The sequence below is a fragment of the Ursus americanus genome, chromosome X, assembly GCF_024610735.1.
Source record: "Ursus americanus isolate L20-20 chromosome X, mUrsAme1.1.p, whole genome shotgun sequence".
Taxonomy (NCBI): Eukaryota; Metazoa; Chordata; class Mammalia; order Carnivora; family Ursidae; genus Ursus; species Ursus americanus.
Window position 1 is genome coordinate 120,662,680 of NC_142164.1, and position 27,602 is coordinate 120,690,281.

The following is a 27,602-nucleotide window of genomic DNA, read 5'->3' on the forward strand; positions in this document are numbered from 1 at the left end:
CACAACAAATAGAACCCAGATTAATGGTTGCTTAGGGCTTGGGGCGTCTGGGTGGCACAGCGGTTGGGCGTCTGCCTTCGGCTCAGGGCGTGATCCCAGCGTTCTGGAATCGAGCCCCACATCTGGCTCCTCTGCTGTGAGCCTGCTTCTTCCTCTCCCACTCCCCCTGCTTGTGTTCCCTCTCTCGCTGGCTGTCTCTCTCTCTGTCAAATAAATAAATAAAATCTTTAAAAAAAAAATGGTTGCTTAGGGCTTGTGCAGCTTGGGACGTGGTAGCTCAAGGGTGTGGGGTTTCTTTTTGACGCCATAAAACACATTCTAGATTGGGCCGTGGTGATGCTTGCTCATATCTGTGCAAGTACTAAAAACCATTCCATGGTACGCTTTGAACAGATGCATGTATGCTATGTGATATGTATCTTGATAAAGCTGGTTTTTTTTTAAGAAAGCTTAAGGACAGCATGGGACAAACCAGAATAGGGCAGAAAGGTACCTTTCATGATGCTTCTAACATGATGGTTTCCCCCCAGATTCATGCACTCATTCCTGGACTTTTGTCTTCATTGATTTTTATTGGTGTTCAATCAATAGCTACTGAGTGCTACCGGGGAACAAGCAGGGGCTGGGTCGTTGTTCCCAGTCCTTGACTCCCTTCATTTGATCGAATCGCAGGGGTGTAACTCTTGCCGTGGGTGAGACTCTCAAGGAGCTCCCACAAAAGCAGGTGTGATATTGTTATCTATGAAATATATACGTATTTTGGTGTTCATTCCCCACCCCACCCCCACTTTCTGGCACGGAGTTCCTAAAACCCTTGGAATTTCTAAGTGATAAGATAGGAAGGTATCCTTTGTCAGGTGAACAAGGTGACTTTTGGAATGCCCCCAAGGATGGGGGCTGGTTGCCACGGAAACCAACAGTAGGATTAAAGGGATAGAAATTTCTGTCCCATGGATGGGGGAGGGGCTGGAGGTTGAATCATTTACCAATAGCCAACGATTTAATCAATTCTACCTACACGACGAAACCTCCATAAAACCCCAAAAGGATGGGGTTCAGTGAGCTTCCAGGCTGGGGAGACAGAACATTTCCACCAGGCTCTGTGACCAACCCCAAGCTCCAAGATGACAGAAGCTCCTTTGATCCAAACCTCCCCCTACGAGTCTCTTCATCCAGCAGTTGATTCGTTATCCTAATATCCTCTGTTCCTTTGTCATAAACCGGTGGGTAATCTACCGAGTGGACGAGGTTCCCTGCATCACTCTGAAAATTAATGGAACCCAAAGAGGGAGTCATGGGAGCCTCCAGTCTAGAGCTGGTTCAGGTGCCGATGTGGACTGGAGATCGGCCTGCGAGGTCTCCAGAAGAGGAGCCTTCTCATTCCATCTCCAGGCCAACGCTGTTGGAAATCAGGTGCCTCCTGGACACCCAGCTACTGTCTGAGAACCGGTCATCTGGGGAGGCTCCCACCCCGCACCCATTGCAAATGGCGCCAGAATTCTTTGGGCAGGTGTAGTAGATACTCCTGTGCCGTGATACTGGGTTTGAACGCATTCCTGGTCACGGCCGAAGAAGCATGAACGGGTGACACAGTACGGGTTATCGCTGTGGCCCTCCAGTTGGCTTATCTCTTTGGCCCCCAATCGCTGCCCCAAGCAAGATGTTAAAGAACACAAATTCAAGGGAGCAAATGTTGACTTCATGAAGCTCTTCACCAATGGGGCAGCGTCCCACCTAGCAAGTAGAGAGAGGCCCAAGCTAGAAGGTTTCTGTAGGGAGGAGAGTGGGGCAAGGACGTAATTAGCAAAATAAAGGAAAGGCCTGTGTCCGGGCAAGATCGCCTTCCCCCAGAGGGATGGGCAGGTGCATTAATTCATCTTCCTTTGGTGCAGGGATGCAGAAGGTTCCACAGACTCCCCACTGAGCAGGGAGCCCAATGTGGGGCTCGATCCCAGGTCCCTGGGATCATGACCCTAGCCAAAGGCAGACACTGAACTGAGTGAGCCCCTGGTGCCCCCAGATTTAATCTCTGGGACAGGTTGAAACTGCAGACAGTTTAGGTATGAAGCCCCGGGGGGTCTGGTGACTTTGGGGCTTGTGGTCTTCTGAACAGAAGCATGCCCCAGACGCCCTCTGCCTCTTCACCTGCTTGGACACGCATGCAAGAAACATGAGCCCAACCAGAAACTTGGAAACCCACACCCTGCAGAGCCGAGGTAGCCCAGCGAAGATCAGAGCTGACGATTTCCAGCTACTTTGTAGTGTTTGTGTCTCCAGACCAATTCTTCACAACCCCGGGGCCATTTTGCTCCCAGGGAGACTGGCAAGGACTGGAGATATTTTGGTGGTTGCAGCTATGGGGGAGGGAGTGTTTCTGGTGCCTGGAGGGTGGAAATCAGAGACGTGGCTCAGCACTCTACCATGCACAGCAGAGAGTCATCTAGCCCCCGCTGTGCATAGCGTTGAGCCTAGCAGTGATTTCACATGCAGTAAGATTACTGTCGTTTCTGGGGAAATGAGCCATCTGTAATTTCCTTGTGCTCACTTCTGGCTAAGTGCTGTGCCTTAGACCTTCCCATCCAGAGATAAAATATTCGTGCAATTTTCTCTAGCACTTGCCAGAGAACAAAGACCACTCCACACTCATAAAGCTGCCTTCCAAATGGAGCGTATAAAAATACTTAAAGCATTTAATGCTTAAGCATGCACAAGTTAGACTTTTTTTTCTTTGCCTCTTGATTTGGTGGAAACATTTTATTCCACTCAAGCATCCAAACTGTATTTTAGGAAATGCATTTGGGTTTGCAAATACGCTTTTGTAATATGGGTAAGCAAGTCTGAGCAGAGCTCACGAATGTATTTCTTTATGTAAAAATAGACAGTCATGCCGCTTTGTGAAATCACAGAATTTTCCCCTAAATAGTCTTTTGCCTATTAAATAATTTGAATGAGCCTTGAAACTCCCCAGAAATAAAATATTGGTTCCAGACAGTTGTATAGAAGAGAGCAAATACACTTTCAAGAAAAAGATACCATTTCAATATGCGGAGAATATTTTCATAAAAGTCAAAATTATTTTATGAATATCATTTTAGCACGTTCAGAATGGAAAGGACTCTCTTAATCTGGTAATCTAGTTTTTAAAAACACAATCATTTTCCTTAACAGGACAGCCGTTAATATTGGTTCTGTTGAATCAATATGTAACTGGAAAGCTGGGCTGCAAACCCATCTCCGTATCACCTGGGGGTGTCCACATTCCCTAGAACACAGTCTCCACGGGGCTATTAACGTTTCTTCAAGTTAACAAAAATAGAGAGTGTCTTAAAAATATTTTTTAAATGGTGGACTGAAGTCCCAATAATTTCAGAAAAATTGAGGGGATAAAGCCTTAACTCAGGGTTAAAATAGTAGTATGTCTCAATTCAATCTTCAGTCAAGGAAGGAGTGTTAATTTTAGAGGTTAATTCCACACTGACCACACCACACACCTCACTTACCCACGTCTTAAATAGCACAGACTTCAATTATACACTGTTTAATAATTGAAAAATGCTTTATTACAATTATCAACATAATAACCATTATTCAATGCTGAACTTGAAAGCCTTACGCTTCTTCCTTTTAAAAAATATGTTTAAGCAAAATATTAAATGAATATAAGCAGCAATGTTGCTTGGCTCATAGAATTTGGGGACGCTTTTTCAATTTATTTCATGTTGATGTCTTAGAAGGACCTCCAGGGTCAATAAAAGGCAGATGAACGAGAATGAATAAATGTTTCCAACCGTGTCATGTTGCAATAAGCAATCCTGTTAGTAACTGTCAAGACTGCAGGCACAAACCATCTCAACACCCAGGACGTAGAGCCTGGACACATGATCCCGTTGGAGTCTCCATCTAGACAAGCCTAGAATTCCATGGGATGAACTTGACTTTCCCTCTCAATGAAGTCATTCCCATCCAACTGATACCCATCCATCCATCTGTCCATCCATCCATCCATCCATCCATCCATCCATCCATCCATCCATCCATCATATCTGTCTATCTATCCATCCATCCATCCATCCAACCATTCATCCACTAACCCATCCATTTATTCACCCATCTATCCACTTATCCATCCATCCATCCATCCATCCATCCATCCATCCATCCATCCACCATATCTGTCTATCCATCCATCCATCCATCCATCCATCCATCCATCCATCCACCATATCTGTCTATCCATCCATCCATCCATCCATCCATCCATCCATCCAACCATTCATCCATCCATCCATCCACCATATCTGTCTATCCATCCATCCATCCATCCATCCATCCATCCATCCACCATATCTGTCTATCCATCCATCCATCCATCCATCCATCCATCCATCCACCATATCTGTCTATCCATCCATCCATCCATCCATCCACCATATCTGTCTATCCATCCATCCATCCATCCACCATATCTGTCTTTCCATCCATCCATCCATCCATCCATCCATCCATCCATCCATCCACCATATCTGTCTATCCATCCATCCATCCATCCATCCATCCATCCATCCATCCACCATATCTGTCTATCCATCCATCCATCCACCATATCTGTCTTTCCATCCATCCATCCATCCATCCATCCATCCATCCATCCATCCACCATATCTGTCTATTCATCCATCCATCCATCCATCCATCCATCCATCCATCCATCCACCATATCTGTCTATCCATCCATCCATCCACCATATCTGTCTTTCCATCCATCCATCCATCCATCCATCCATCCATCCATCCATCCATTAACCCATCCATTTATTAACCCATCTATCCACTTATCCATCCAACCATCCATCATGTCTGTCTATCTCTCTCTCTCTCTATCTATCATCTATCTAAATATCCATCCATCCATCCCTACATCTATCTATGCTTACATCTATCTACATATCTATGTATCTATTTATCTACTTATCATCTATCCAAACATATATATACACACCCACACTAATAAATAATGTCTATGATCTGTGTTGAATATAAATTATACATTGTGCTAAGACAGGGGTCCTTAGTTTATAAACACACACACACACACAGACACACACACTGAAAAACACAGCTGTGTCCACCGGTGCAACAGGGTGATTACCTCACACATTTTTAAACGTTAAGCATATAGTCTCAGCCTCAACGTCGAAACAGGCTGAAGACTATTCATTATCTTGCTTCCTCTTAATGTTAAGGTGTTCATTTATACAAACTCATCTCACCACGGAGGCAACATATATTTGCAGCAAATTGTTATGTTGGAAGGAGGACTTTCGGGGTTTTCTACCTGCTAATTCCCGGAGAAAAACTGCATTGGTGGATTGCTTTCAAGGACATGTTCTTCGTTTCTGCATTACTCTAGCTACATTTTAAGGAATTATCGATATGAGTTTGAGATCATAGAGGAATAGATCATACACAGATCTTAGAGGAATCAGCCCCCAAAGTTCGTACAGCTTCTCGAAGAACACCAGGCAAGAAATTCCCATAGCTGCAATGTTGTAATCATGCTACGTACACGGGTATAGATGAAAATAACCTAACATAAAAACAACTCCTTATGCTTACAGAGCAATAGAAACATGACATGATTTTTTCTTTTTTTGTCATCACTGTGATGTCTGCATTGGACTTCTCGCTATCCTACTTTCTATACAAATATAATCTCAGCTTCCCGGAACGGAGTTTTCTTCATGGAGTCACAAGCAAACAAGAGTTTCACAGCTCATGCTGGTCTGCATTCTCAATTATACACTTTAACTGTAAAGTGCTTACCTGGGTATTTTGTCATAGGACAGATTCCTGGCTACTTGCTAACTTTGTAAGATTATTATTTCTTTTAAGATTAAATGGAAACCAATCAACCTTGGGGGTGTTTTCTTTCAATGGCAATTGTAGCCAAATTCAAAAAAGTAAATTAGAGCCTTTCTATCTATGAAAGTATGTCTAATATATAATTAGATCACAATTTTCTATCTATCTACTTATTATCTGTCTTATCTATTTATCTGTCTGTCGTCTATCAATCATCAATCATCTATCCATCCATCCCTCCCTGCATACATTTATCTCAATCTCCCTATCTATGTGTCTATCTCTATGAATCTATCATATCTGTTTATCTTTCTATCTACATCTATCAATCTATTATCTATCTATTTATCAATCTATTATCTATCTATCTATCTATCAATCATCTATCTACCCAAACATGTATATACTCACCCACACATATAAATTATGTCTATGATCTGTGTTGAATAAAATTTACAAATTGTGCTAAGACAGTGGTCCTCAAACAGGGACGATATCCTTTCAGTCCGGAGGCCATTTGGTAATGTCAAGAGACGTTGTCGGTTGTCACAACCGGGGGTGGGGAGATGTGCTAGCATCTACCTAAAGGACACGGAGGAAACAGCTCAAAACCCTACAAGGCACAGGACAGCCCCCCTACAGCAAAGAACTATCTGCCCCCACATGTCAATAGTGTCAAGGTTGAGGGACCCTGGGCTAAACACTAGGGAGGAATTAATTCAGCAAGATGCATTAAACACACATGGGTCATAAGCTCATCTACTGTATACCCTACATGAGAAATAACATAGGAAGTCCCTAAACAACTTTTAATGAATTTTTAAATAAACGAATGTGTTTTCTTTAAAACTGTGTTTGTAATGCCTGAACACAATGAGCCCCTCCCAAACCCCTAACCCTCAAACCACGCCTGTTTACACATCAAGGTCGGGTAAAACCGGCATCTGGCTTTGTCTGCAACCCTAAACAGGAAGTGTTTGGGGTGGGGTTGGCCAGTGGTTGGCAGAAGTCTGGGTGTTGGTGGCTTTCAGAAATCCGGGAGGTGATGTTCCCGAAAGTGGATGAGGCGAAGGTTCTTGCTTCCCTTGTGCAGACTTATGCGTATTCACTGACTGAATGCCTCTTGGGGTAGAGTCAGAGTACTTCAAAGAAACCGAGACCCGTCTTTCCCCTGCCCCCCAGAAAACGGGCGTGTGAAAGAACAGCTCACCCTATTTCCCAGAGAGGACCTGACATGCCCCAGGACACACCTCCTTATCCGACCACTCCTCCATTAGGAAGTGGGGTCTACATGCCTTCCCCTAGGAGCTGAGATGGCTTACCCTGACCCCGTGTCTTCGCCTGCCAGGGCTGCCAAAACAGAGCACCATGGGCCAGGGGCTTAAACACCGGGAATTGATTCTCTCTCAGTTCTGGAGGCCAGAAGTCCAAAATCAAGGTGTGGGCAGGGCTGGTTCCTCCTGGAGGCTCTGAGGGTGAATCTTCCCATGCTTTCCTGAGTCTCTGATGGCTGCTGGAGGTGCTGGGTTGCCCTGGACTTGTAGATGCCTCAGTCTCTGCTTCCTCCTTCACACTGCTCTTCCTCTGTGTGCATTTCCCATTTTTCCCATATTAGGACATGCATCACTGCATTTAGGGCCCACCTCGTTAATCCACAATGATCTCATTTCAAGTTCCCTATTGACATCTACAGAGACCCCTTTTCCACATAAGGTCCTATTACCACGTCCAGGTGGGCACATCTTTTTTTTGTTGTTGTGGGAGATGTTGGGCTAAGGATGTGTCACCCTTCAACTAAGTACATGGTCTATGATACACGAGATCCGGGCCTCACGTCCACTGACCTTGCCACAATATGGCCGAATCTCCACGTTTTGGCCCAGGATTGGTGAACCCTCCTGGGAATTCAGATTTATCCTGATGCTTTCAGATTCCTTCATGGTGACATCTTAGGAATTGTAGACCTCCCAGACGCATTTTCAAATCCCGGTACTTAGGTCTACACCCCCCAGTCAAGATGGCTGTGTGGTCTGCATCAAAATGTCCCCCGTCCTCCCACGAAAGGGCGGATCTATTGACAGATAAGTGTCCCCTAAAGTCCGCAGCTCACGTCACAGAACACTCTTGTCCATCTTTGGGAAGTCTCAGTCCCTTTGCACGTCTTCGGGACAAACCCACAGAGCCCCCTCACTTTTAATAGCTAGAGCTCTGCCACACAGTGTACAGTGAACTTCGTTTCCACACATCTCTGTACGGCACCCTAAATCCATCCCTAAATGTGTTTTGAGGTCTGTATTCCTCAGGGATCTCACACCACAGAACGTCCCTCTCCCACGAAGGTCTTTTCTCTTTGTATTTACCCAAGCTTATCTGCACCGCTTACATCATCTTTCTTCCAACACACTCAGCAAAACACCAAACAAACGACAGCCAACACTCGTCTTGCAGAAAGAGCTGCTGTTTACTATGTACGTGCATCATCCCGTTGTGGGTGCGGGCGGCCCCAAGTAAACGCAACTGACAGGCGCATGAAGCATCCTTCGTGATTCCGTATCGGAGGGGTCTGATTCCAGGCGTGAGCTTACGGACGGTCTCCTTCTCCCTCCAGCTACGGGGGAGCTCTCTTCTTTATTATTGTCTGCATCGACTCAGGACTCTGACCTGATTGCCTAAGGCTGTTCTGAAGGAGACTTCTTGGGTGTGACACTGATTGCCTAATTATGGCGCACAGCTTCACGTCAAAAGAAAACAAAGCAAACCACTTCTGTATCTTCTCCCAAGGACACTCTGTACCCTTCTGAGCAGAACAATACTTCAGACACAGGGACGTCCTCTTGCAAGATGCGGTCAGGGTCTCAGCCTCCCAGGGGGGCTTAGTCTGGACCCTTGTAGGAACGGTGACCCACGCACGTCACCTCATGCAACCGTGTGCATGCAGTCAGAAGGCTCTCCGCGGTGGGCATGCAGATGTCCTTACTCTTGGGGTCGTTGGGCTATTGGACCACCTCCTTCATCTTGGACAGCTGAGCTCTTCCTACGGGATCTCAAAACAAAATCACATATGTTTTATTCCCTCTTCCCAGACTAATTTCTTGTGGGAACTTGGACCCCAGTGGACGGCTCCACAGATCATTTCTGCAGCCCCAAAGCAGCTCTGACCTGTCTGCTTCAACCGAGCAATTTCGGCTCCAGCATAAACCAAAGAACCTCCATGCATCAAAGGTTGCCAGGGGAGCTGTGGGTCCGTAGCCTCAGCCCCAGATCCCGGCGGGCAGAAACCAAGTGTGACGTCCTTCGCACTCATGCCCAAGAGCAAAGCCGGGCATGATCTTTAAAACCAGCCAAGTACGTTCCATAGGAATACATGACCGGCTCGTTTTCTTTTCCCTCGACCTTACATATCTCAAGGCATCGTACAGTGAGAACTGCGCTTATAAATCCAAAAATAAATAAACAGTAATTAGTGGCATGAGAGATTCATAGCCCATAATTTTTAGCCCCACGTGGGTTGGTGTAATTATACCCGAGAAGCCATAAAAAATTGGAGTGGGGAGATCTTTCCCTCCGTCGGATGTGGGGATACACGGTTTTCTCAGAGGCTTCATGTTTGGATTTCGTTTTCCCTTTGTCTTTTCGGCCTCCATCAGCTTCGTAAATACGATTGCACTGGAGGAACAATTTGTGCTGGGATGTGCTGTCAGCTCTGCTGGGCACTGATGAGCTGGATAGCATCTCTCTGGGTAAACAGGTTGTTACAGGATTTGTGTCCCCTGAGTGCCCATGGTTCTCGGTCATGCTGCTTTGAAGAATGAAGAGGTAGACCAGATGAAGAGTGGTGGGCAGCAAAGCAATGTGTATTGAGCAAGAGAACAAAGCTCCCGGAGAGGGAGGGAACCCAAGAGGGTTGCCCCTGGAGTTTCTAAGTTTTGCGGAACTTTCTTAAGCAATCGGGGTGTGCTGAGTTGTGCCAGTCAGGGCTCTGGTCACGTATCTGTCTACCTATTAGGTTCACATCCATGTGCTTGTGGTCTCTTTTTTTGCTGACATCTGGGGGCTTAGGTCTTCACTGCCCCTTGCCCGTGACAGTGACAAATGCTTTGTGGTTCATTGTCTTGTTTTAGGACATTTTGCAGAAGTCATTTCTGCAAAGGCTGCAAAGCAGAATGTCAGTGGGGTCCTGTCTAAGGTGCAAAACAGGATGTCAGTGCTGTTGGATCTTAGCTGTCCCGACTGCATGTTCCCTTGTTGGGGACCCTGGCCCTGACTCCCTAACTGTCCAGCTCACTCCGAACAAGGCGACTGCCCCAGCTGCCAGGGTGGGATGCCCTTTGAGCTGCTTTTCCTCTGCCGGGGCTGTGTTCCTGCTTTGTCACTGCACTGGGCCCTCGTTCGCTGTATGACCTTCAGCACGTCTTGGAGATGACCGCAGAGGGGATTCCATGTACCCAACACATGACCTTTACTCTCCCGGCAGCCAACACAACTAATGGATTTTACTTTATTTAATTTAATTTTGTTTTGTTTTCTTTTATTTTGTTGTGTTTTCTTTTCTTTTGTTTTGTTTTATATTACTTTATTTCGTTTTATTTTATTTTGTTTTGTTTTATGTTATTTTACTTCATTTTATTTTGTTTTATTTTATTTCATTTTGTTTTATTTTATTTTTTACTTTATTTTCTCTTGTTTTGTTTTATTTTACTTTGTTTTATTTTGTGTTATTTTATTTTATTTTGTTTTGTTTTAGTTTGCTTTGTGTTATTTTATTTTGTTCTGTCTTATTTTTGTTTTATTTTAGTATATTGTATTGTAGGGTACTTTTTTTTTTTTTAAGATTTTTATTTATTCATTTGACAGAGATAGAGACACCCAGCGAGAGAGGGAACACAAGCAGGGGGAGTGGGAGAGGAAGAAGCAGGCTCATAGTGGAGGAGCCTGATGTGGGGCTCGATCCGAGAACGCCGGGATCACGCCCTGAGCTGAAGGCAGACGCTTAACCGCTGTGCCACCCAGGCACCCCGTAGGCTACTTTTTCAATTAACATATTTTAACACCTGATACAAAGGAACATCTGTTCAGAAAGTCAAACCAAACACAAGGAATTTAATGTGATCCCTCCCAACACCCTGGATTGACTTACCCTCCTCATCCCAAAGCCCTGTCTTTCGGGGATCCCTTCTGGACGGTCTGCAAGGAGCGTTCCTGAGCCCCCAGAGTGGCATATGGTTTCACATCTTGTGAGGCAAGGTGCTTCTTGTCAAAATGACTCTGAGATCTTTCCCTCAAATACACACGTACAGATCACCTTCCTTTAGTATTTTTTTTTATGGCTATGATCTCGTCTCTTGGAAGGGCATGGCTCGATTTATTTTTTATTTTGCAGAATAAATAGACGTCATTGCTTGGAGGCGTTTCGGGGTCACAGAGGCATGTGGTTCCCACGTCCGCCTGGCCCTGCACCCCGCTTCCCCTCTTACATCGACCATAGCTGTGGTACATGCCTTACCATTACTGAACCAATACGAGCACATTCGCACTGCAAACCCACAGTGTCTATCAGGGTTCACTGCACTGGTGCATAGCCTCTGGGTTTTGCAGAACTCAACTACCCACCAAAAGGGCATCTAACAGAGGCAACTGCACTGCCCTACTGCTCATTAGTTCCTCGTGCCTCCACAATTTGTCTCTGCAGAACCCCAGAAGCATCCCACTGGGGCTTTGGTCCTCAGCAAAATCCCTCGAGGAAATAGGAAACGTGTCTGTGCCTGGGTATCTGAGCACCTGCCCCGAGCCATGCATCAGTGGGGCTCTGCTGAAGCCCACACTCTGTAGGGTTTCCCAACGTTCCATGGACTTCTCCCTGAGCCTGGGCCTCTGAAGCTTATCCTCCACCCACCAGGCACATGGATCCTTGTATTTATTCTTATTTTATTTTTTTTTAAGATGTTATTTATTTATCATGATTATTTTAAAAGATTTTATTTATTTGAGAGAGAGATGGCACGAGTGGGAGGGGCAGCAGGAGAGGGAGAGAGAGAGAGAATCTGAAGCAGACTCCATGCTGAGCTCACAGCCAGATGCGGGGCTCGATCCCACGACCCTGAGATCACGACCTGAGCCGAAACCAAGAGTCGGGTGCTTAACCGACGGAGCCACCCAGGTGCCCCCAAAAGATGTAATTTATAGAGAAAGAGTGCAAGCTTGGGGAGGGGCAGAGAGAGAGAGAATCCCAAGCTGACCCCACACTGAGCACAGAGGCCAAGGCAAAACTCCATCCCATGACCCTGAGATCATGACCTGAGCTGAAATCAACACTCAACACTCATGACCTGAGCCGAAGCCCAACGCTCAACCGACTGAGCCACCTGGGCGCCCCTGCAAGGATCCTTTTAAAATTGAGCCTGGCAGGTGACATTCCTGCTTATAATTTGGCAACGGTGCTGCGTGTGGCTTGGAGTCAGGGTTGCCAAATAAAACACCGGATGACAGCCAAATTCAAATGGCAGCTAAACCGTGAATGATGTTTTTAGTGTAAGGACGCCCAAATGCTGCATGGGACATACTTATCCTATTGGAACTATTTGTGGTTTATGTGAAATTCAGATTCATCTGTGCCCTTAATAGATGTACAACCCAAATAGTGCATGGGATATACTTACAATAACAGAATGGTTCATTATTTATCTGAAATTCAGATTCAACTCGGTGATTAGTGTACGTATATCCCAAATGTTACACAGGCCATACTTACAATAAAACAATGATTTGTTGTTTATCAGAAATTCAAATCCATCTCAACATTTAGTATAATTACGTCCCAAAGATTACAAGGGCCATACACTCAAATTCAAATTCAACTGGCAGCCTAGTCTGAGTATGTCCCAAGTGGGACATACTTAGAATAAAGGAATTATTCATTGTTTATTTGAAATTGAAATTCAGCTGGGTGTTGAGCATAAGTACATCCCCAATACAGAATGGGACATACTTATACTAAAACAATTACGTATTGTTTATTTGAAATTCAAATTCATCTTGGCATTTAGCCTAAGTATGTCTCAACTATTACATGGGGACATATTATATACTAATATATATATATAGATTCATATTTTATACTGATATATACATATTAAGTATATATATATACTTTATGTATATTATATATTATCTATATATATTATACATGTATTATATATCTCATATATATATTTATATATACATTGTTTATCTGAAATTCAAATTCATCTTGGCATTTAACCTAAGTATGTCCCAAATATTACATGGAGACATATTATATGCTAATATATATACATATATATGCATATTTTATGCTAATATGTACATATTAAGTATATATATACTATATGTATATTATATATATTACCTATATATATTTATATATACATTGTTTATCTGAAATTCAAATTCATCTTGACTATACATTATATTATACATACACACACACATTGTTTATGTGAAATTCAAATTTCACTGGGCATCCCGCATTTTTGTTTTTAAGATTTTATTTTTAAGTCATCGGTCATCTCTACACCCAACGTGGGGCTGGAACTCACCACTCCGAGGTCAGGAGGGAGTCTCATGCTTCACGGACTGAGCCAGCCGGGCGCCCCTCACTCTGCATTTTTATTTGCTCAGTCTGGCGACCCTACCGGGACGAAGAGGCAAAGTCATCGTAAGGGCTGCTAGGGCCATACCCTCTGTGGCTGGGCCACGCTGTCTCTGTCCCTTCCCCACACACGTGCTCACTGGCTCCGTCCCTCCTTCAGGTCTTTGCTCCAATCCCACCCCCTCTGGAAGACCTACTAGGTACGCACATACACGCCCATATCTATAGGTAAATAATCGTACATCTCTGTACGCACGTATATATGATATGGTATAAAATATTAACATACGCTTATACCCATGTAATTATAGGGTTAGAGTGAAAACATATAATTACTGCCTTGTCAACACGCCCCTCCCTCCAGCCCTCCCAGTTTGCTGTTCCTGTGTTTCCAGCCCCCTCATCGCATCCTCTCACCGCCTCTGAATGCTCACTGTCCATTGCTCCCCAGTGGGATCTGAGCCCCAGGAGACGGGGATCTCGGTCTGCCTTTGCTCTTGCAAACTCTCCTGCAATGAGCCGTCTTCCCCAAACGCCTTCACACGCCCGGGGCACGTTTCCCCAAACACACCCAGAGGGGGCAGGTGCATGGGACGACCCCCCGATGTTCACTTCCTGATAATCTTCCATAACGTTTGCACACACGGATCCTCTCACTTGTAGGGTGCCTCAGGGCCCGCTGTCCTGAAAACCAACCTACACAGGGTGCTGTGTATGGTTCCCGTCATGTGGGAGGAATGGACATGAGCTAAACCTCCTTCCTCCACTGGGAGAGGCTGAGCGACTTTTCTCGGGGGTTGGCACAGACCCTGAAGCCCCATCGTCCTACCCCAAGGACCAGCTGGGGGCACAGACTCAAGCCCCTAATGACAGTCCTCCCAGGGTAGCAGAAATAAAAGCATCAGCCCCTTACGTAACTATCAAGATCCAGGGCACAAAGGCCACATGGATATTTTGCACGCTAACATTTGCCTTTAAAATTAGCTTATGTCCTTGTAAATTATGCATGCTTTAAATGATTATAAACGCACACATAAATATATACATACACACACATAAATATGCATGTGGCTTCATACATATTTAGGGTTATATATGTATATATGTTTATATACACTTAGATTTATATTTGTATATATGTTCATATATATTCGTCTACTATGTATCCATATATATTATATTGTAACATATATATTTTGTATATAGATACACACGTCTATATAAAAGTGTGTATATATTTTTCCTAGACAATACAAACACAAAATGCCTTTCCTTTAAGGTTTCTTAGAAAACTCTCCCTGTCCCCAAATGATGCATATTTTTTATAAATTACGTATACTATAAATTATATATATTTTGTTTTTTATTTTTATTGTTTTAAGGATTTTATTTATTTCAGAGAGAGAGCACAAGCAGGGGGAAGGGAGAGAGGGAGAAGGAGAAGCAGTCTCCCCGCTGATCGCACGACCCTGGGATCATGACCTGAGCCAAAGACAGACGCTTAACCGACGGAGCCACTCGGGTGCCCCTAAAATATATGTATTTTACAAATGCAGTTATTATTGCACGTTTTTTATTATTACCCTTTTAAAGTCCCTATTGTCATTTCATAGTCCGTGATTTTGTTTTTAACATTCATCTTGACACATACAAAATTGCTTTTGGCACAAAGGAGCGCAGACCCAATCCTCTTTTTTAGAAACTTGAAATCACCATCCACCTGCTTGCATAACATCTCCTGGGTAAGCCCTGCTCTCTCCACCACATGCAAATGGCAGGTGCCCTCCGGGCTCCAGATTTTTTCTGCCGCAATACCAAACTATTTTTAAAGTCCGGGCTTTATCACAGGAAACCCAAGTTCCCATGTGATGACAAGTCTCCTATTCTCAGAATTTTGGAATCCCTGCTCTCATACTGGCTCTTCCGTACAAACCATTCACCTCCCCGGGTCAGGCTGTGACCTGTGTTTCCGTGGGCTGATGCTGACCCATTCAGGAGGACTCCTACTCGCCAAGCTTTTCCCTGCAAGGTCAGGGCGTGACTTTGTCTTTGCTGACACCTCCCTGGAGTCCTTCGAGACTCCTCAACTTCCCCCTTCCAAGTCCTGCCGGGATAAGTACTGATAACTAACTGAAACGATCCGGTTCGAAGATAAGACCGGGAGATGTCCTCCTTCCTCCGTCCTGGAAATGAAGATTAAATGCACAGGTGTCCTAGCAAGACCTTACAGAACTCTCTCAATCCAATCGGTCACATCTCCAAAACCAGTTTCCAAACCTCTCCATCTGTATCTCCCAGGAAATCATTTCTCATGCTCCCAAGTCAGCTTCCTCATTACAAAAAAATGTGTGAAACACTGAAAAAAAATTACAAACGTTCTCAAAATCCACACACAGCCTTTTTGACATTTTCCTACTTTTTTTTTAGGTCATTTTGCTAGACAAGGGACATCGGAGTGTGTCATAACATTTGGATGACTGCCTATATTACTTAAAATGTAATCATAACGCCCCCCCCTTTTTTTTACTATTTACGAGGAGTATAAAGATTTCCGCACACGAACAGAACAACATAAAAGCAGACACAGCCCTCTATCTGGGGTGTTGAACGTATCTCTGTTTTTCTCGATCATATAAGCTGCCTTGAATATTGGGCGTATTACTTTCCTAGGGTCACTGTAACAGTACTGACCTGACACGCATTTATTCTCTGACCGTCCCGGAGGCTGGGAATCAGATCCAGGCGGGGCCGAGGCTGGTTCCCCCTGAGGCCTCTCTCCTTGGCATCTCGACCCCGTGTTCTCCCCGTGTCCTCATGTGTGGGGATTTAGGGCTTCCACCTGCAAATTTGGGGGGACACGATTCAGCCCATAACCATCGCTGACGTTGATCAGAAAGCTGTCCATATAATCCCACATTTAATTTTGAAAAATAAATTCACGCACGTAAAATGACGAGAGCGAAATGCACGATCCCTTCTAACAGTGTCGGGTCTTCCACTCACGGACATGGCCACTCGGAGTGTGTAAGAATTCTCTTGTCCTTGTGGGAATAGCTCATCTTTCTAACGTTAGCTGGATTAAAAAAAAAAAAAAACCACAAAAAAACAGCGGCCACTTTTGTGCTTCGATACATTTCTTTGTTACTTATTAGCCACGTGTTTTCTCACTGTGTGAACGACCCCCACTATGCCTTTTTTGCAGGAGTGTTAATTGTGCATTCATGCCCTTGGACCAGATATCAGTTTGGCTTTATCCACCACGCACGCTTCCCATCAACGTATTTTAATTTTGTTTATATTTCCATAACTTTCTCACATTTTTGGGTAGTCGAAACTATTCCTCTATCTACCCCTGTCGTTCTATTTCTGACAAGTTTACGACGTCCCCTTCCGCGATTTGGAAAACTGGCCCCGGGGATCTTCTTCGAGTTGTATTGTTCTGATTTTATCTCCCCTTGACTCCTTCTATTTCCAGAATTTACTTTCTTTTCTTGTAGTATCTTCCTGGCATTTTTAAAGACCAGACAAGGTGAGCATCTAAATACCATTTAATCCCACAGAACCGCTTCATACTAGCGTCTCATTTACCGTGGCTGGAGAAACACACAACTCCATTGGAGACCATTTTTCTCTTGTTACTTTTTCAGGCTCCTGAGTTACTTAAAAGCTTCCGAGACTAACCCAGGAGCCAAAAGGAGTGGCAAAGCTCCTCTGACCCCAGTGATAAGGTCAGGGGATGTGTTTGCATTTTGCAAAGCAGGAGGCAACCGTGTGCATTCAATACATTTCCCATAAACCTCTCCAGCGTCTGAGAAGCAACAATTCTCATGCATATCTTGGGTGCAGAGTAAACTCAGCAAAGTCTAATTATAGGCTGGTGTGGCCCAGGCAATGCTATACCCCCGTCAATGCAAAACCTATATGGTTTTCTTTAACATCACTCAAGAAAAACCTCCGAGGAAATAGGCACGTTTAGAGGCATTATCATTATTACTTTTAGAAGTCAGCGCTCCATGCACGAAAAATCACGTCCGTCTGCCTTGGGATGTGTTCAGATTTTCAAACTTTTAAGTTGGCCAGACAGAGAGCCTCAGGGTTTTGCTTGACTTTGGTGATTGATGACTCATTGATCTTACTTCAATCTGCAATTATTTGAGGACTCCTGTTTCTGCCCCGGGATGACTTAATTGCTCTCAGCCCTCTTGGAACTCATGAGGTCCCCACCCGGCAAACTGCGTGTGGTGTCTCCATGGTGAAGACGTTGTTTGCATCACCGGACAGGGCTTTTCGAGGTCAGCTTCACCTGGTTCGAACACGTGTTGGGTCAAGGCATTTTTTCCCTTTTTTATTTGGAGTCTTTTTTATGGAGGGGCGAGATCGGGGCAGGTCTGAAACAAGTGAGGTTGGAGGGGTTTGGAAAGCAGGTCCCCTTTGCATGGAAATATGGCACCTCGAGCCCACACGGGCTGTTTTGCATGGGGGTGAGACACCAGGGCTCACACTAGAGGAAGGCTCGGATTCCTGTGGCTACCACATATAATTATAAAATAAGTGTCATCACCTCTGATGACTCACGGTGGGCCTGGCTCCATGCGTGGAGGCCCAAGCGCCCAGCATTGTCCCAGAACGTAACCCACGAACTAGGTTACCATGAATTCCTAACCCATGAAACGCACATAGACCCACCACGGGGCCGTCCGGTGACCAGGAACAAATGAGAACCACACGACTGCGAAGCTGGGAACTGTGAGTGCCACTCTGTTTTGGAATCACTCCTTGCTAAGAAAACGTTCATCGGCCGTCCACGAAAACACAAGCCCCAGGGCCTGCCCTTGCCACAGCGCGTCTGGGAAACAAGGAGCAAACACTCTGACCACGGAAAACCCCCCTGCTCTATCCCTACGACACAAGGGGCAACCAGTAGAGGGCTTTATCTGCATTACGGGGAGATCTAATGAGGGAAGTCTGAGACCCTAATCCTGTAAGTGCACACCTACCAGAACTTTCTGCCTGCCTCCAAAGACCAAATCCTAAGCGGACAGAACTTCGGGCATGCAGCGATAAAAAAAACCAACTTCCATCCCTGGCTGAGTCCAGAGTCAATGCATTGCTGAATTGTTGGAAGGATCTCTTTCCAGAAGCCCTGGGAAGGCCTCTTGGAACAAAGTATTGAAACCCACCATGTAAATTTCCAAAGTATGGGTTTATTTCACTGAGTGCAATACACACAGATATATTTAACTCAAAATATATAGGGGCGCCCAGGTGGCTCAACTGGTGAAGTGTCTGCCTTTGGCTCAGGTCATGATCCCGGGGTCCTGGGATGGAGGCCCATGTTGGGGTCCTAGCTCCATGGACAGTCTGCTTCTCCCTCTCCCTCTGCCCCTCCCCTTGCTCGTGCTCTCTCTCTAATGAATAAAATTTAAAACAATATGTATATTTTTTCACACATAAATATATGCGTGTAAATATAAATTGTAATGTCTGTAAAAGTCGCTGCATGTGTCTTTTAGACTATATATATTAGAATTTACAATAAAATATATTACCATATACATTACAGAATGTTAGAATATAATATATACGTCTAATATTATATACTTAAGTTGTAATGTCTGCAAAGGCAGCCGAACATATTTTTTATTTTTTCATTATTTGTTTTAAAGATTTTATTTTTTTTTTGTCAGAGAGAGAGCAGAAGGAGGGGGAGGGGCAGAGGCAGAGGGAGAAGCAGGCACCCCGCAGAGCAGGGAGCCTGATGTGGGACTCCATCCCAGGATCCCGGGATCAGGAGCTTAGCCAAAGGCAGACACTTATCAACTGAGCCACCCAGGCGGCCCTGAACATGTCTTTTACAATATATATACATATGTTAGAATTTATAATAAAATATACTTGAATATACATTATAGACTCTCAGAATAGATGTCTAATATTATGTATATAAATTGTGAAGTCTGAAGGCAGCTAAACATGCCTTTTAGAACACATATTAGAATTTATAAAAATATATTAAAATCTATAAGAAAACAGATTAGACTACATCATAGAATGTTAGAATATAACGTATCATAGGGCGTTAGAATATAATATATAATCGATAAGAATATATCATAGACTGTTAGAATAAATATATAATCTATATATCATTTATGTATATATAAGTTGTAAAGTCTGTGAAAGCAGGTGAACATGTCCTTTAGAATATACAGAATAAAATATATTAGGATCTATATTCTAGAATATATTAGGATTTAATGTATATAATATATAATATGTATGAATTGTAAACCCTGTGAAGGTGACAGTATACTTTTTAATTTTTAAGAGAGAGGACTGTCTACACACTCAATATACACACACATATATATATATATATACCCATACAGGTGTATATATATTCGCATGTATAATATATATTTGTATATATGCATGTATCTGTATGTAATATATATGTATTTGTACATATAATATATACACACACATGCATATATGCAAATACATACATTTGGGTTCCAAATGAGCAATACATATATATATTGCTACCGCCGTCACTGACTACTTTTTTTCTCTTGTATTAACACCTGCACAGGTGAGGGTGTTGACCTTCTGCTCCCTCCGGGAGGAGGCAGGATTGTTTCTTTCCGCATTCCTGAGCTCAGTACATCCCTTGCACCACAAGGGAATGCGGCAGGATGATAAAGGCGGTCATAGCCCTATAACGCCTTGCTTACCAGGATTCTTGTTCTGTGTTGCCTTTCGAGTCATAGGCTGTGGTTTCTGAAGAATGTTTATGAATCCTTCCAGATGAAAGCTGGCTTGTACAGCAAGGTGTTGCAAAACCTGCCCAGGATATTTATAGGAAGACGTAGGTCTGTGGTCAGGCTCACCGATGGGAGAGGGAGGAGTCACATCCACTCTGCAACCCAGAGTTTAATTCTCAAAGTTTGTCTGTGACCCTTTTCTGCCTGGGTGCAACTGGAAGGGAAAAGCATGCTCCTAATGGACCCAGCCTTGACCACCAACCTTAGTCACCTAGGACCATCACAGTGGCAAGGGGGACGGGGACGTGCCCCCGAGGACCGTCTAGGGTGCCCCCCATCGCTCGGCAGGGCCTGGTGGCCAGAGCGCCTCCTTGTTCCAACCCGGTGCACACGGCCTGCTCCGGGCACGCATTTTTTACATTCCAGCTCAAGATTTGGCAACAAGCAAAGACAGCAGGCCTAATGCCCGGGGAAAATGCCACCCACAATGTGCAGATGAACGCTGGCCCAAAGCTGACAGCCAGGGGCCAGAAAGCCACACCCAGAGCCAGGCTTTGATTTCCTGTGGCCCCCTCCCAGTTGGCCAAGCCAGGCAGACAGGGCCTGGTGTCTGTAAAAAACCGCCCCCTCCCCGACCCCAGGACTGAGCGGCAGGACACCCCCCCACCGCGTCCAAGCGCGGAATGGCCGAGATGCCTTCAAACCAGGTGGAGTCAGTATGTCCTCTCTTTGGAGCTCAAAGTGTGGTCCGCGGGGCCTCATCTGGGAACACCCCTTCCCGGCCCGCATTTCACCGGATGCCCGGGGACAGGGTGGCCAGATAAAAGAGAGGACGTCCAGTGAACATTCCAGTTTCAGATACGCGCTACTCATTTATTGTCTAAGTATATCCAGATATGGCCTGGGACATACACTGCGGGGGGGTGGGACTCTCGTGGATCTGAAATTCAAATGGATCTGGGGCGCCCTGCATTTCTTCTCCAAATTGTGCGACTTGGGTTTAAACCAGTGACCCAACCAGGGGCACGTGCTGCGTTTTTGTTTTTTTTTTTTGGGGGGGGGGTGCTCGTCCTCTCTCTTAAACCTGTGTCTCCTTGTGTTTAAAAAATGGTTCTTTGGAAATACTCATGGATTCGCAGGAAGGTGCCCAGAAACGAGGGGTGCGGGGGGAGGGTCCAGCGCACTCGCGCGCCCGCCCCCGCCCCCCCCCCCCCCCAGCTAGCGTTTTGCATCACCATGGTCCCCCCGAGAAACCAGGAAGCTGACACGGGCCGGGTTTTTATTCGCTAGACCTGGCAGCCGTCCTCGGGGGCGCGCGGACACCGAAGAGCCCGCGGAGCGACTCACCCGCCTTTCGCTCCCGTTCAGTTTGATTTTTTAACTTTACTTTTGTTGGAGCCACGCCCTCCCTGTCCCCAGCGCGCCCCGCCTCCCACCCTTCCGGGCTGGGGCGCAGCGAGCGCGGTGGCCGGCCCGCGCGTCCCCCGGGGAGCTCGGCTGGGGACCTCTCCCCCGGGGCGCCCCCGGCGGCGCACGGGGCGCGGCCACCTTCTCCACGCCGCCCGCCCCCGCGCGCCGGCCTCTCGGATCCCGGACTGGGGCGCGGCGGGGGCGGAGCGCGGGGGCCCCAGCGACACGCCCGTCGGCGGGCTGGAGAGCGCGCGGCCCCGCCCAGGCCGTTTCCGCCCGGCCCCCAACTAGCGCGCACGCAGCGCCGGCGCGGGTGGCGGCGGACGCGAGCCACGAGGAATGAACAGGGAGCCGGGCGCCCGCGGCCGGGACCCCGCCTCGCCCCCGCCAGCCCGGGCCGCGCCCCCTGCCTCGGCCGCGCCGCCGCCCCCGCCCCCGCCGCCGCCCGGGCCCCCGGGCCCGCCCCCCGAGGCTGCCGGCTACTCCCACCAGCTGCTGCTGCTGCTGCTGCAGTGAGCGCCGCCCCGCGCCCCGCCATTGTCCCCGCCGCTCCGCCAGTCGCGCCGGGCCGCGGACCGGGAGGCGGGGGACGCGCATGGGTGGGCGCCGCTAATGCCGCCGCCGCCGCGCCGCCCTCCGAGGCTGCGTCCCGGCAAGCCCGGACCTCCGCGCTCCCCGTCCCGGCCCGGCGCCCCGGACTGGAGCGCGCCCCCATGGAGGCGCCCGGGCTGGCCAAGACGGCCAAGGCGGCCGCGACGGACCCCGATCCTCAGGAGAGCTGTGGGGAGACCCCCGACGGGGCGCCCGCGCTCTGCCCCAGCCCCGAGGCGCCCTCGCCGGAGCCTCCAGCCTACCGCCTGCAGGACTTCGACACGCTGGCCACCGTGGGTGAGTAGGGCGCGCGGGGACCCGGCCCGCAGGGTCTTTCGGCGCCGCCCGGGACGCAGGCGTCAGACAAAGGGCCGGTGTGCCGTCGCCCGGCCGCCTCCCTGAGCCGTCCTGCCCGGTCCTGTCTGCTCAGGGTCTCCGCGCCGGCTGGCGGTGCGCCCCAGGACCCTCGGGCGCTCCCAGAGTTGGAAGGTGTCCCCACCCCCAGCTCCCGCGAGCCTCCCCCACTGCCGGCTCCCTGTCCCGCGCCCCAGGAGTCTCCTGATTTAGAACTCCCCTCCTCCTACCCCAATCCCCCTGGTGCCTGTGCCACTGGACGTCACAAAACTTCCTGGGGGTCACGTCATATAGGGCGCCTCGCCCGCCCTCGCAGCCATGGGCCCCGAGGGACAGAGGCGGCGACCAGAGGAACCTGCGCAAGTCTTCCTGGCCGGCCTCCCTCTGCCCAGCGGCAGGATGCTCCCGCGTAGACTTTAGACCTCACCAGGGGCTTGGCGGGGACAGGTGTCCTGGGGCGTAACGGGGGCGGGCGTGGCGGGGGGGACTGACGGCGTTAGAGATGGATTACCCATTTCCCGACACCGCGCGTGCTTTTCGTCTCGTGCCGCTGGAAGTTGGCATTCTTGAGCACACACTGATTTCCTTTTGTCCTCTTCCCTTTGATTGTGGTCGCAGTTGGGCACCTGGACATGTAGTTTCCAGGTCGCCTGGCGCCCCTGAATCGCGAAAGTCTCTAGGATATTATGCGGCCGCCGTGACTGGGCTAGAAAATCCGCGCCCGAGGTCGGCGCTGGGTTCGAGTTGTGGGCACGACCCGCTGTGGCTTTTTAGCGACTCTGTTGTTCACGGGGTTTAGGAGATGGGGTGCTTGTCAGATAAGTGGGGAAGGAGACAAGCTGCATGTCACGGGCGGGGGGAGCTGGGGGTGTTCAGGGAGTTTTCCTGGGTCCCCTGCCCCTCTTCTGGAAAGGAGGAAGCTGGGCAGGGAATCAGGAAGCCGGGGCTCAAGGTCATGCCCTAGGGTTTAATCAGACCGACAGGCACGGCCACATTGGCGTTGTAACCCACCGTCCGCAGAGAGGAACACTTCTCTTTTCCGTGCCCGGTCTCCCTGCGCGGCGGGAGGGAGGGGTCTGCAGGAAACCTGATTTGGGAAGGAGGGAAGGCTTCCTCTCTGTCCCTGTTAACCTCCTCATCTCCGTTCCGTCGGTCTCTGTGTCCCTCTCTCCTTCCCTCCCCTGCCCCCCCCCCGCCCCCCTGCCCCCGGACGCTGGGGCTGATTGAAAGGCAGGCTGTGCTTTGCAGGGTTGCACGGTGGGGCAGAAACCCAACCCGTGGGGTGACACCAGGAGTAGGTGGAAATACAAGTGAACAATGGAAAGTTGGTGAAGGACCCGCCGTGTCTTGGCACACAGAACCACCAATTGTCTTTTGGGCACACACATGGGTCTGTTGTCAAAGGTGCCGGGGCTGGTGGCCAGCAGGGTGTGGGCGGGCTGGTGGGCCGTCCCCGTGACCTATTGTTGTGCCTGCAGTCACGTGGGGTCCTGTGGGCACTGCCAAGTGGGCACGGGGTGGCCAGCCCGTCATCTTGCCCTTAAAAATAGAATGTCTCCTCCTCTGGGGACTGAGAGGGGTGTGCAGGGGAGGGTGACTTCTTCCACTGGTCTTTGCCTCTTGATGAAGAGGATGCTTGTTCTCCAAGGATAACTTCCTGTGGGCCCCCAGGGTGTGAAGGGAGCGCCAGACCGGGGACAGACCCAGGTGTGTATGCAAGAGACAGAGACTCAGCGTTAAGGAATCCCCAGTGTTCCCCAGCCGTCCCAGTCATGTGTCTGAGCCACAGTGTCCACCAGCCAGAGGACGGTTTGTAAGGTGCAGTGGGTTCCCGAGAGGGCTCAGTCTGAGCTCTGCCCGTGCAGTTACAGGCTGGCCTCCTCTCTGTCTCCCGTGCCAGCCAGGCACCCAGGGGTCCCGCGTGGTCCAGGGGCGTCTGTATGCACGTTCCCAGTTGAGCAGTGCGGCTCTCCTTGACCCACACCCAAAGCAGACCCACAGCACGCAAACACCCCAAACCTCTCTTTGCTTTTACTTAGCACCCTCCCTGTGCCTTGGGACTTTGTATCCAGAAGGAGTCAGGGTGGAAGGGTGCCGCTGGGCTCTGCCCTTGACTGTGTGCAATTCTAACTTGCATTTCATCCATGTGGGGGGGGGGGCTTGCTGTGTCCCTCATGGTGTTCATTCCGCACGTCTGCCTGTGAGCTGGGCACGCAGGGGAGGCTCCCGAGGGGGCAGAAATGCCGAGTCAGAATCGCACACACACGGTTTGTGGGGATGTGGGTATTCAGGACACAGCAGGTGAGCACACCTGTGCTTGTCCCTGATTTAGGCACGCCCGGAGTGGCTCTTAGACAGCCCGTCTGCCAGTCCGGGAGGTACTTTCAGCTCAAGACCCTGCTGCAAAGGGACGGCCGAGTCCCCGGGGCAGCCCCTGGAGGTAGAAGGAGGAGGCAAGTTGGACACAGGGCGTGTGTTAGCGTTCTAGAGGATCCGATTGCCCAGAAATCCGGACAGTTAGGAAGAAATCTCAGCTTGCGTTACTGCCAAATCTGGTGATGGCGTTGCAGAGCAGGGGAGCGACGTTGGGGCGTGTCTGGGCTCAACTACGATTTCCTAGCTAGAGAAACACGGACTCAGAGCAGGAAAGGAGTGCAAGCAAGCCCAGCCAGGATGTCCGTGTCGGTACAGTCGTGCTGGGAGGCCACAGACCATGTCCCGTGCTCCTTGGTGTTTGCAGGCTGTACTTTGAGGGTGTGTGTGGCTGCCGGGCTGTGCCTTTTTATCTTGTGCCGTTTTTCAGCCAACACCCCCAAATTGAGGACAGAACTCATTCCCTCAGCACAGACTCGAGGCTCCCACTTCACACCTGTTATTTCCGATGGCACGTAATGCATTGGGCAAGTTGTAGTTCCTTAATCCTGAGGAGACCTGCCTTCACGAATATCTTAATTACAGACGGTTTGTAAAGTTCTCCAAATCGGTTTCCTGATAGTGGCGGGAGTGTCTCCTGCACGGGCAGTTGCCCCCAAATTGGCCCTGGTTTCGCCCCCTCTAACCTGGGCTCTTACCAAACCCCCAAACATCACACCGGCACAGCTCCACGAGGAGTGGAGTTGCAAGCAGTGTGGTGTTGCCGTGCTCCTAGACAAGCGGTCCGTCCTATGGGCGGTGTTGACATAAGCCATTATGAGGAAGTGGTTCTTGCTTAACAATACGCAGAAAATCGAGATCACCGTTTGATCCCGTCCATCCTTCACGGGCGTGTCGCCGGTAACTTGTGAATGCACGTGACCCACACTTTCCATCTGACCGCCTTCCGGGAACTTCAAAAATCGGATGACCTATTAGAAAAAGAGTATGGCCAGGGACAGAAGTCCTACACCTTGTTCCCCTTCATTTTTTTAAAATTGAGATCAAGTTCCCGTAACAAAAAAAACGAACCATTTTTCAGCAAGCCGTCCAGCCGTGTTTCGTACATTGAAAAAGTTGGCGCGACCAGCACTTCCATCCACTTCCGAAACATTCTTCTTACCTCCCCAGAGGAGACCCCATCCCCGTGAGCTGTCAGTCCTCAACCCCTTCCCCCAGCCCCCACTGATCGGGACTCTGCACTCTGTCTCCATGGACTTACCGATTCTGTGTGCTTCCTTCCACGAATGCTTTTTCTTTTTCCCTTGCCATCTCGAAGGGGGCGAGGGTCCAATGGGAAGATGCAGAGCCCAGATTTTCCCCCCTCAAGAGGGCAGAGAAAAAGCACCCGTGGAAAGGAAATAGGGGATGGAAAAGACCAGATGAGGACAAACCAGGAATAAAAAATGGACAGTGGGAGAGATGAGCAAACACATGCACACAGCCTTTGCTGTCCTGGGGTGAGTAGAGTCCCCCACCCCAAATTCATGTCCTCCCTCTCAGAACTGCAAATGGAACCTTATTTAGAAATAGGCTCTTTGCAGATGTAATTAAGTATTGAGATGAAGTTCATTGTACTAGGATAGCCTTAAATCCAATGGCATGTGTCCTTGTAAGAGACAGAGGAGGAGACATACAGACACAGAGGAGAAGCCACGTGAGGACAGAGGCAGAGATGGAAGGGACGCGGTCACCAGCTCACCAGCCCAGGGACGCCTGGAGCCCCAGAAGCTGCAAGAGGCAGTTAGGACCCTCCCTTGGAGCCTCAGGAGGGGTTGAAAGCCCTGCCCCACCTGGATCTCAGTGGTCCTGCCCCATGTGGATCTCAGAGTCCTGGTCTCTAGAACTGGGAGGGCATGAATTCCTATTGTTTTAAGCCACTACGTGGTGGCTGCCCTAGGACACCTAATGAGAAAACGAATACACCTGCCACGGGATTGCAGAGCTGACTTGTAGGCTGCTTTAGACCATGGTGCCTTAGGTCCATGAATTGGTTTCCCCAAACCCTTGGAGGTGCCCGACATCCAGCTACAAGTTGTACGATGCTTTCCACGGGTGGCCTGATCCTAGAGATAGCACGTGGGTGTGGTTAACACAGGAGAGCGATGTGTTCATTTCAGAAGACAGGGCATCCGTAACTCACTGTTTGAGGAGGGCCATCCCCAGAGCTGGGTGGAACACCGCCAGGAACTTGTTCTAATTCTACCTCTAGTTCTGCTCCCTTGCAACCACCCCCTTCCCCCCAGAGAGCAGCCAGCTGAAGCCTGCACACGGTGTCTACTTCCTCTTGTCCCCCCCCTTTTGCAAAGCCAGGCTTTCCCGCATGGCCAGACCAAGGGGTGCCATCTTGAATCCGTTTCCACCTTAGGTTGCTGTAACAAAATACCATGAACCAGGTGGCTTTTAAACGACACGGCTTTATTTTTCACAGCTCTAGAGGCCAGAAGTCTGAGGTCAGGATGCCAGAGCATGGATGGGTTCTGGTGAGCGCCCTCCCTGGCTTGTAGATGGCCACCACCTGGCTGTGTGCTGCTACGGTGGGAAGGGAGACAGGAGAAGCAAGCGTCCTGGTGTCTGTTATA

General features: G+C 48.4%; 1 protein-coding gene and 1 long non-coding RNA gene across 4 annotated transcripts in view; one reads left to right on the forward strand and one right to left on the reverse strand.

Annotated features, from left to right (window-relative positions):
• Positions 1–23,024, reverse strand: part of LOC123802776 (uncharacterized) — a 77,621-nt gene extending 54,597 nt beyond the window's left edge. Inside the window, exons 1-5 of one of the 3 annotated variants that reach the window (XR_015723376.1) lie at positions 22,839–23,024; positions 20,224–20,332; positions 16,434–16,562; positions 16,181–16,328; positions 13,437–13,528 (exon numbers count right to left, since the gene is read on the reverse strand). This is a non-coding gene — a long non-coding RNA (uncharacterized LOC123802776). Of the gene's footprint in view, positions 1–13,436; positions 13,529–16,180; positions 16,329–16,433; positions 16,563–20,223; positions 20,886–22,838 lie in introns of those variants that run through there. The other 2 variants (XR_006782647.2, XR_015723377.1) reach the window with 2 other exon arrangements.
• PRKX (protein kinase cAMP-dependent X-linked catalytic subunit) overlaps positions 22,167–27,602 on the forward strand; it is an 83,542-nt gene continuing 78,106 nt past the window's right edge. The window contains exon 1 of the mRNA XM_045813668.2: positions 22,167–22,551. Coding sequence (XP_045669624.2) covers positions 22,377–22,551 — 175 coding nt within the window. The 5' untranslated portion in view covers positions 22,167–22,376. The remainder of the gene's footprint in view (positions 22,552–27,602) is intronic.